The sequence below is a fragment of the Fukomys damarensis genome, unplaced genomic scaffold (assembly GCF_012274545.1).
Source record: "Fukomys damarensis isolate Sample0158 unplaced genomic scaffold, DMR_v1.0_HiC HiC_scaffold_25, whole genome shotgun sequence".
Taxonomy (NCBI): domain Eukaryota; kingdom Metazoa; phylum Chordata; class Mammalia; order Rodentia; family Bathyergidae; genus Fukomys; species Fukomys damarensis.
The window spans coordinates 19470411-19480750 of record NW_022900937.1 but is presented as its reverse complement, the minus strand read 5'-3'; the positions used below and the strand labels follow the sequence as shown (position 1 = coordinate 19480750).

At 50.4% G+C, this 10340-nt stretch overlaps 1 protein-coding gene and 1 pseudogene across 1 annotated transcript; both read left to right on the top strand.

Moving 5' to 3' along the window:
• Positions 1–7936: 7936 nt before the first annotated feature.
• LOC104875638 (pre-mRNA-splicing factor 38A-like) lies at positions 7937–8881 on the top strand. Its single transcript, XM_033756233.1, has one exon. It carries the CDS (start codon positions 8450–8452, stop codon positions 8867–8869), a length of 420 nt encoding a protein of 139 aa, XP_033612124.1. The 5' UTR covers positions 7937–8449; the 3' UTR covers positions 8870–8881.
• A 411-nt stretch (positions 8882–9292) lies between these two features.
• Positions 9293–9795, top strand: LOC104875619 (annotated as a pseudogene).
• The last annotated feature ends 545 nt before the right edge of the window (positions 9796–10340 follow it).

Genomic DNA, 10340 nt, shown 5'->3' with positions numbered 1-10340 from the left:
TCATATGGATCAAGCACTAGAAAAAAAGATGGCAGAGGTGACCTAGGTGAGGAGGGAGGAACAAGGAGATGCTTTGACCTAAATCTTTCTGGATGTTTTTCCTTTTTTAAAATTTGTGTAAAGTAGGCCAGAAGAGCAGCGGCCCAGGAGTCAGAAGACCTGGTCCCAAGGCCTGGACCGGCCTGTCACTCGGTGGGCACCTTGTTCAGGTGACCAAGGAGGTGCGCACCATCCCCATCTGTGACAGGAGAGCTTGGCCAGCAGGTGACTTCCCGCCAAGTCGCTGTCCTCCCTGCTCTGGGCTACACATTCACAAAGGGCCACCCACAGGACATTGGCTGTCATCACCAAAGAGGGTGAGAAAGGGTCATTGTCAACTGTCAAAAGTAAATGTTTTAATTGCTCATCATCAACATTTTCAATAAGCTGCAGCCTTTAAATACTATTTGCCTCTTTTTTTTCCATTTAAAAACATTTTCTCAGCCAGGTGTATGGCTCATGCCTGAAATCCCAGCACTGTGGGCAGCCATCTCTTAGTCTGGTCCCTGAGAGCTGAGGCCTGGGTGAGTGGCGGCACGATGCCCACAGAGTGGGTCCCCAAAGAATCCCCCATTGAGCAGATGATGGGAGCCAGTCCTGTGACTGCTGTGGGGAGTGGGGAGGGAGGAAGGCTGGGCTTAGGCCCTGGCTCTTCGTGGCTGCAGGAAAGCAGCAAGCCCTCTAGTCCCAAGGAGGCCTCTAGCAAGTGTGAGTGGCTCTCCTTTCCATCTCAGAGGTGCGAGGCTCCAAGGGGTCCCCTGACTCCTACACAAAACCTCTTCGCAGAGCCCTGGGTGGAGATTGGTTCTGCGACAGCACCACCTGCTGCCCGTTCTGTGCAGGACGCTTAGCCCTTCAGCTAGGACCCCAGAATCCCAAAGGTCAGCCCCGGCTGGCAGCCATAATGATTGTTAACATGTACCGGACACTTCTGGTTTTACTATGGAATGGATCATTTCATTCTATTTATACAGAAAATGACTTGAGACAAGCGCTATGGCTGTCCAATTTTAAAGACTGAAACGATTTTATGGACTCTGAAACAGAGCTTCAGACAAAATTCAAAGCTTTCATTTGAATTCCACTCTCCCCTCCCTGTCCTCTAATCAGCCCTGGCTTTCAGAAGGGCCCAGCGCAAGAGATTTAGCACCACTGCCTGGCGAGCCAGTGACAAACCGAAGGAGAAAGACACTAAATCAACCAGCAGGGACATGGCTCACCTCAGCCACTTCCCTCTGAGCTGGGTCCTGTGCTCGGTTTCCAGGTGATAAAGAGGCAGCTTCAGCTCTGCCCCAGACAGGCAGTCTCCCCGTGGAGAACCTCCAGCCTCATGCCTGGCATCTGTCCTCACCGCTTTAGGCTGAGTCTACCTCCCCCATGTCAGGAAAACCAGCAAGTGTGGGCTACAGCCTGCAGGAAACAGGAAGCAAGAAACAGAGAGGTCAAGGGCCTTGCCCATGGTCATGGCCACTTCATGTAGCTAAACCAAGGCCTACTCTACAGAAACTTGTTCTACACATGACTCACGTCAACGTGAGACATCAGATAGGTGAGGAAGCAGAAGAGATTGCAATGGGATGGCAGAATCCTAAACCAACGATCAGGAAACCCCTCCACGTCTCTGAGGTGTGGTTTTTCATTCCCACAGTGGGTGCTCCTGTTCCTCCCCTGGTCAGCCTCCCAGGAGTCAGTTTGCAGGGAACAGAGCGGTTAACCAAGTGGCTTTATGTGCAGAAAGGGTCCCCACTGCATTTCTGCCCAAAGAACAAAGGGTGGCAAGTACAGTCCACTGTTGTGCCCTGGACAACGTGTGACATGAGTTGGCAAAAGAGGCAGAGCAGACTGGGTGGCGTCTGAGGGCTTGGGGACCCTGTGCTTGGAGGAAGGGCCAAGCCTCTGGGTGCCACTGGCCTCACTCTCTCAGCCCTGGTGCAGCTGCCTGCCACTTCCTTGCAAACACACCCTCAGAACTGGGGGCTGGGGACACTTGGCCTGAGCCCAGCAGGCGAAGGTACCTGTGGCCTCCCAGGCATCCTCTCTTACCTGGCTCTGCACCTAATGAATCAGGTGACTCCATTTTTATTTACCAGAATGGAATTCTGTGCCGGGAACCAAGGAGGAAGAGGTCTCTTTGGCTCCTCCAGTGGGCACAGCGTGGTGCTCCTGCTGAGAGAGTTAACACAACCTCAGGTTGGTGACCGCAGCCACCAACTGGTGAAATTTACTCTTCTCTGCCTCAGTTAGAAAAAGGATCAGACGTGCTTCTCATTCAGATGGGAAAGGCAAAACTGCCCGTTTCCGTCCTGCCCTGGATGACGAACTGCCCACTCTCCGTCACTGTGAAGACACCGCACCATTTTCTCACCCAGACTCTCACGCTGTCCCTTTCGCTGTGACATCAAGCTGATTGGACAGGAAGGGCCAGAGGTGGTCAGTACCGGAGGCCTTGGTGAGAAAGGGCACTCCCGAGGTGGGGGGAGACAGGCCCTACAAGTTTCAGGCACCTGCTGCTTCGGAGAAGCCAGAGGGGTCGTGGTCAGGGGATGTGCTGGACAGGTCCCTCCAAAGTAAAAGCTGCATGTTGCATCTTGTACTGCAAAGAAGGAAATCTGCCCCTGACAGGCTTTGCATTCTGGTGGCGACAAGTGCCATACTAGGAGTGTGGCTCCTGTCTGTGTCCTGGGTAGCTGGAGTACAGTCAACATGGGGCGTAATGGTACCATCGAACCCCCACCTTGGGCCACGGGAGCTGGCAGGTCCTGGGGTGCGGGAGAGCCCAGTGCAGGGAAAGCTGCAGCCTGGTGCTTATGGTGAGCACCCAAGGGAGGACTGAGTTTGTGAGCAGGCTGCTGGGGCCTGTCCCTGCCCCTGGTGGAATTGGAGCTCTTGATCACTGGATATCACGTGACCGCCGGGTTCTGTGGTTGTGATCTGGGTTCCATTCAACCCTCCAGGTTCAGAGTCAGACCTGGCATGGTACATGGTCAGACAGAAGGCGAGCTGTGGGACCAGCAGTCCAGCTCCCGTCACCCTCTGCCTTGGTGCCTGAGCCCCTCTGGGTAGCACCTATAGTCCTGTGCACGTGCATGTGTGTGTGTGTGTGTGTGTGTGTGTATGTGTGTGTGTAGGGTGTGCTTGTGGGCAGCATCTGAAAAAGGAGGAAAGATCCTTTCCTTCTGCTTGAAGATTTTTACATGAAATGTTAACCCCACAAGAAAAAGTCTACCATGGAAGAGGAACTGAACACCCAAGTGGATAAAATACGTGGCCAGTCAGCATTAACTATACTTAGAACCAGCACGGCAAGCCCATTAGTGGAGTGGCCATGGTGGTAGGGACCAGGGCCGGACAACAGCGTGGACACTTACTCACCAAGGCGCGTTGAGACCAGTGCAACCCCTGACCCAGCCCCCTTTCCCTGGAGAAGCACAACAGGCCACCTGGCAGTGAGTTGATGGCTTCAGGTCCCGCTCAGCCTGGAAGGTTGGTGGTTCACCCCCACAGGGAAGAGGGTTTCTCCTGGAGTGGGTTTGCCTTTCCTTGCTGAAGAATGCCGACCAGCAGCACCACCTGGAGCTGCACAGCATCCGATTCACATGCATGGATTCCCAACCAGCATGCACATGACCAGGGGAAGCCTGACATCAGGGAGGAGCTGTAGGAGTAGCCCATGGGTCCCCTGCATTCCAGTACAATCGGAGGACATCAGTTTGTGGGATGCTGGAGTGGCCTCCTGAAGTGCAAAGGAAGCAGCAGCTTGGAGAGATACTCTAAATTCCTCAGGGTTCTCTACAGGAACCCAGTCAATATAAAATATATGCATAGGGCTGGGGATTCAGCTCAGTGGCACCGCACCTGCCTTGCAAGCGCAAGGTCCTGAGTTCAATCCCCCGTACCAAATAAATAAATAAAACATATGTGTCACTGTACCAAAGGGATCTATTAGGTGGCTTCACATGATCAGAGGCAAAGGAGTCACAGTGGCCATCTGTGGGATCAGAGGCAGAAGAATCCATCCGGTCTGCATGCTGGAGAGCTGGAGGATCCAGCAACAAAGGCAAAAGACTTGGAAGCCTCTGCAGAGTCACCTGTATGAGCCTGCACCGGAAGGCTGAAGAAACTGAAGACCAGTGTCCAAGACAATGGTGAAGACTGGAGCTCTTCTAAGAAAAGAAATGGAAACACCTCCTCCTTCTTTCTCTTTTTATTCTGTCCAGGATATAAGCCTACTGGTTAGTTCCACTCACGTCTGGGGTGGGTCTCCCCCCTCAGTTTGCTGGTCTACATGTCAATAATCTACAGGCATGCTCAGATCTTACTGATCTGTTAGATGGTTCTTATGCAAGTCAAGTTGACAAAACAATGAATGATCAGCGGACGACCATCCTTCAGGAACTCACACATTTGTCAAGGACATCCGCAGGTCCCTGTGCCTGGCACTAGAGGGAGCACAGAAATGTCTAGATCACTGTCCCCCATCCCCACCCACTTCAGGATCAACCTGGGCTGTGATGCCCTCCCTGTTGTCCACCTGGGAAGCTCAGCACCTGACCCAGATCCGGCGTCCCCACCCCGTGATCATTCCTGTCCTCTGTTGTCATTGCAAGGATAGAATTCTGTACACTCGTGTCACACAGCACCCGAGCATTTGCCCACCTCCCCTCGCTGAAGGAGGACACCTTGAGGGCACATTGTGTTCCAGCGTCTGTGTCCCAGCAACAAACTCAGAACCTGGCAGCAATGAAGTACCATGTACCTGTCTGCTCAAAGGACGAGTGCACAGAGAGATGATGACTACTGCCTGACACACCGCACGGTCACCTCTTGTCTCTGTCCCTCCTTCTGTAACCTTCTGAGAAAGGTATCATCAGTATCTTCCCTTTACAAATGGGGAAACTGAGTCACGGGGTGACTCACGGCCACTGGTCCTGAAGCGGGCTGCCAACACCTTTGCTCTTAACCATTACATGACATGGTTGTCTGGCTACAGAGGTTGGGGAAGGAGGAATTGGGGTGGGCTGGTGTGGTCACCAAGGTGGGGCCCGAGATGCCTTTTAGGCAGTCAGAGAAAGAGTGTATTCTCCCTCCTTGTTACCAGAAGAGCATGTTTCTGGCCTAGCAGACTGCGTGGTCTGAGTAGAAAGCCTAGGAGAGGCTACAATTGTCATGCATAGCTGCTTGTAGGGTGGAAGGAGAGCCTGGGACAAGAAGGAGATGCCTGCAAGCAGTCTGGAGGGAGGAGTGAGCTCCCAGGCAGGCTCAGTGGCAGGAAAGAGGAGATTAATTCAAGAGCCATTATAAGAGAAGGCCCCTTGGAGGCAAGTAGGAAGGCCTCCCTGGGAATCCTGGATCTGGCCCTGGGAACTTGGCCTCACTGGCTTTAAAGCCACATTTTTAGCCATTTTCACAAGTGCCTGGGGTGATGGGAAGGATAAGAAAGGATGGAAAGTTGGGGTGGGGGATGCACCAGCCCCTCGTATTCTTGGTCTTTCTCCATAATGTCAGGAACGGGCTCAGACACCAAGATAAACAACTGGTTGACCTGGCCTGGCTAAGAATGGTGCAGATAGTGACTGTGAATCAGCCTCAGGCTCTGGTCCAGGAGAGAGCATTTCCCAGCCAGGGGGAAGAGAACAAGCCAACTGCTGCTCTGGAAAATTCCACTCACATTCTCCATCCTTTAAAGGGACAAAGTTAAGGGCCATAGGGGAGACAGGACTTGTTCAAGTGCTTGGGGTATGCACAGCCTGACAGAAGTCAGGGGCACTGTCTCTTGGCTGCACAGCGGCTCCTCCTGCTGGACACTTTCCTGAGCGCTCTCTCTCTCTCTCTCTCTCTCTCTCTCTCTCTCTCTCACACACACACACACACACACACATGGCCAACCTGAACTTTTTGTAATCATGTACACTACTTTGGCAGCTCAAGGTTTCCTTTGTCCTACAATAAGCTCTGACACTTTAGGAGGAGTCTGAAACAAGACTTTTCTTGTTAAACATGTCTGGGTAGCTGAACATTACTCAACAAGTCACATATTGATTGAGGTTATCACAAGGGACCAGAGCTAACAAGGAGGCAGAATACGTAACATTTGGGTAGCATTAGAGCTGCTCAGAAATGTTCCTATTTCCCTCCTGCTTGGCACATGGGAGCCCTGCACATTCTGCAGTGCTTTAGAAGTTGAGTGAAGACCTATGACCTGCCCTGACTTATGCAATGTGATCAGAGGTGACAGATGACCCTCGGGGGCAAGATTAGAGCCAGTGCGTAATGACTGTATCCCATCCTGCTTGCCACAGTGACAGCGGCTGTTGAGACGTGAGGGGTCTGGGTGCAAGTGAGCCCCTTCTTGTGGGTCCACAGACAGGTGGGGTGGGCCAGAAAGAAATGCTTGTTGGTTTGGGGCCTGGTGTTAACAGAGCTCAGTGTAGTTTAGACTGAGTCACCAAAATTGGTACTCAGAAGTGAGGTCCCATTGGAACAAAGAGCTAAACAACGTAGCATCCATGGCGGCAGTGAGGAAGCTCATGTGGGAGTTGGGAAGATGGTCATGAGTGAAGTGGAGAAACATTTGGGAAAGCAGTCACCTGTGATACCCTGGAAGGGAAGAGGAGTTTGAAAGTGAACGCTTTGCTGTTGGCCGTGCTTGGCCAGGTGCTGCAGAACAGAGACAAGATTTTAAATCAAGTGGTGAATGGGGCTGAGGATTTAGCTCAGTGTACTGTGCCTGCCTCGCAAGTGCAAGGTCCTGAGTTCAATCCCTGGTATGGGAGAAAAAAATCAAGTGCTGAAGGATCACTCCAACTAATAGGCAATGTGACCAAAAAATACAGTGAATGTTTACATTTTTAAAAAATGTATTACAGTAAAAGACACACTGCCATGAATCCCCTTGAAAACACTCCTCTTTGTTTGGAACACTCTTGTCCAATCAATCTTACCACTTTCTGAAACAGTTCTGGAAATCCTCTTTCTTTAGTGTCTTTAGTTGTGCTGTCATGGCTACTACCATGTCTTGAATCAATTTAAGACGGTGACCTTTCTTGGTCCTTTAGACTTTGGGGAAGACCCAGAAGCATGGTGCCAGATCTGATGAATAAGGTGAATGAGGATTCACAGTGATGGTTTTACGAGCCTGCCTTTCTATTGACTGGCATTCCGTAGCAGTATTCATCATATTTTCTTTATCGAATCTCCTAAAGACACTCATGAAAGAGGACTTCCAGAACTGCCACAGAAAGTGGCAAAAACAATAGGATATGTGTGTTCAAAGTAAGGCAGAGTATTTTGAGGGGCATTTTAAAGATATCAGACATTAGGCTGAAAATGATAGTGATCTAAGACACAATAAACAAATGAGCTGAGTCCAGTGCCTGCCCAGCCTATTACCTTGAGAAGATTCTAAGCCACTGTGGGAAAAGGAATCCAGGTAAATCCCAGCAGATTCCCTGAGTTGAGAAGATAGAACTGCATCAAGAGAGATCCAGGCAAATAGAGTTCATAGGACAGAATCCTTGAGAACAGAAAGAACTCCAAAGATCCACAGATGGCCTCCTTCAGTATTGAGGAGAGTCTTGGTCTAGATAGTCATGAAAAGAAGGCATGAAAGCCAGGGAAAGAACCATCTAAAAGGATTAGTGGGAGCAGTACCAGAAGGTCATGTAAAGCCGGAAGGTCATGCAGCCAGGGAAAAAGCTTCTTTTCCAGCTAGACTGAAAAATCTAATCCAGAAGTAGCCTGCCCACCAGGGAGGCGCATGACGCACTTCCGTCAGCGCCAGCTCCAGCCGCCAGCATCCCCTGGATTGGGGCGCGGTTCCCGGAAGTTCTCGGCACTGAGCTTTCCGCTTCCGAGGTGGTTGCTGGGCCGATTTAGAGAGCTCCTCCTCTTTTCTCCATTTTCCCCCTTGTGTTTTCTTGACCCGGAGGAGACGCAATCAAGGATCCGAGGAAAATTCGTACAACTGGAGTCCTCAAATGGCTAACCAGACAGTGAAGGATGCGCACAACATCCAGGGCACCAACCCCCAATATCTGGTAGAGAAGCTCATTTGGGGGTGAATCTAGGAATCCGAGTACTGGAAAGAAGAGTGCTTTGGACTTACGGCCTAACTTGTAGTTGATAAAGCTGTGGGGTTAAGGTCTGTGGGCGGTGTCTATGGTGGAAACATAAAACCAACTTCCTTTCTCTGTTTGACCTTGAAAATGCTTCACATTCAACCTGAGGAGGATGTGATCGTAGAGTTTATAGAAAATGAAGATTGCAAGTATGTCCGCGTGTTGGGCGCACTTTACACGAGGCTGACCGGCACTGCAATCGATTGCTACAAGTACTTGGAACCTTTGTAACAAGGACTATCGAGAAATCGAGAGCCAGAACCGAAATGGAGAGTTGGAACTGATGCGTGTCGATGAATTCATTGATGAACGGCTGCACAGTGAGAGTCTGTGATATCGTTCTGCTCCGGCTACAGAAACGCTATGTCCTAGAAGAAGCTGAGCGACTGGAGCCTCGAGTTAGTGCTCTGGAAGAAGATGCGGGCGATGTGGAGTCTGGTGAAGAGGAAGAGGAAGAAGAGGAGAAGCTGGAAAGAGTCCCGTCACCCTGTCATTGCAGGAGAAGCTCCCGGGACTTGGAAGGTCGCATCGCTCTCCCACACCGCCCTACAGGAGGAGTAGGATCCGGCCTCCCAGAAGGCGGAGTGGGTCTCCCCAAAGAAGTAGTCCTTCACCCCGCAGAGAAAGTCATCGGAATAAGAGCCCAAGACGCCGCAGAAGCAGGACCCCGGATCCACCGTAATCACAGACACAGGAGCCACTCAGTCTCCTGAAAGGTCAAAGAACAGCCGTAAGAAGAGCCCGAGAGGGAAGGAGTCATGAATTCAGTTTGGTTTTTGTCCAAATGGCCTCCTGCGGATATAAGGGTATCTATGGAGAAGGATTCAGAGCTGCTCTCCTGGCAGCTGTAATATTTCAGTTTTTTCTCACCGTTTTTTTTTCTTTTAACGGAAGAGGTGCTGAGTCTTGTATCTCTTTTCAACTGTAAACACCTTTGAAGAATGACGTTTCCTAAGCTCAGGGCTTTTTGTTTGTTTGTTTGCTTTGTTTTGTTTTGTACCGGGGATCAAACTCGTGTCCTTGCACTTGAAAGGCAGGCAGCAGAACCACTGAGCTAAATCCCCAGCCCTAAGCTCAATTTTTGACCCAGTCAACTATGATTATGACTATATTCAAAATTGTGAGGATAGAAAGGATCTGAGAATTGGGGATGTGAGTGAGGAAAGATTTGGCCATGCTGGAGACTCTTCACCTTCTTGTTATTAAAGCTGAGACACCCCCAAATAAATGAATAAATAAATAATTTTTAAAAAAGGAAAAATCGCTGGTGGCGTTATGGAGCAGCAGCTGCAGCCATTGAGAAACTTGCGAGACTTCCTGTTGGTGAACAATCGGATGACAGAACCCTCAGCGCTGTGCGCCCAGCCTGCACCACCGAGCTCTGAACGCTGAGGAGGAGGCCTGCCTGCATAGCTGTGCTGGGAAGCCGATCCATTCCAACCCCCGCCTCATGGCCACTTACGTGCGGCTCATGCCTGCCCTGGTACAGCGCCACATCACAGACTATGAGGCCGCCTCAGCTGTGCCAGGTGTTACTGCAGAACAGCCCACAGTCTGGCCACCAGGCAGCTGGCCAACCCTAACCCCAAGAGGGAAGGTACTGGAAGGACCCAGTGGATCTTGGGCTTGGTGAAGCCTGGACAGAGAGACTGAGGGATTGCCAGAAAGCTGGGTACTATTGCTCTTTTTCTGGAGCCAATAAACCCAGTTTGTGCTGTTTGGTTTATATTATGAGTAGGGAACCTTTGTCCACTTTATTAGCACCATCCTTTGTTATTTAGTTAGTATTTGCTGGCTTCACTCCAGCAACTGAGAAATTGCCTTCTGTATCTAGAAGGACAGCCTCAGTATTCCAGGCATGTGATTAGAGCAGGATCTGTGGGTACAATTTATAGGTGGGTTGTACAAACAAGAAGTTAGTTCCTGTTCAGATGACAGATAAAATAATGAGAGATCTCTCTGGCTTTCTTGGAGTCTTTCTATCTTAAATAGGTGATTAATCATTGGCATATAACTAATTTTTCCTGGACTGTGCCTTAGAAAAGAGTTCTGTTGGATCTAGGGCAAGAAGGTGATGTCAACAACAGAAGTGGTGGGGGAACCAAACTGCAAAAAAAACTTTGGTCTTTTAGGCTTTGCTTCTTAGGAAATCAATGGTCACAGAACACAGATAAAACCTCTAAG

Coding starts and splice junctions, on each gene's coding strand:
- LOC104875638 (XM_033756233.1), top strand. CDS start 8,450: ATGAATTCATTGATGAACGGCTGCACAGTGAGAGTCTGTGATATCGTT.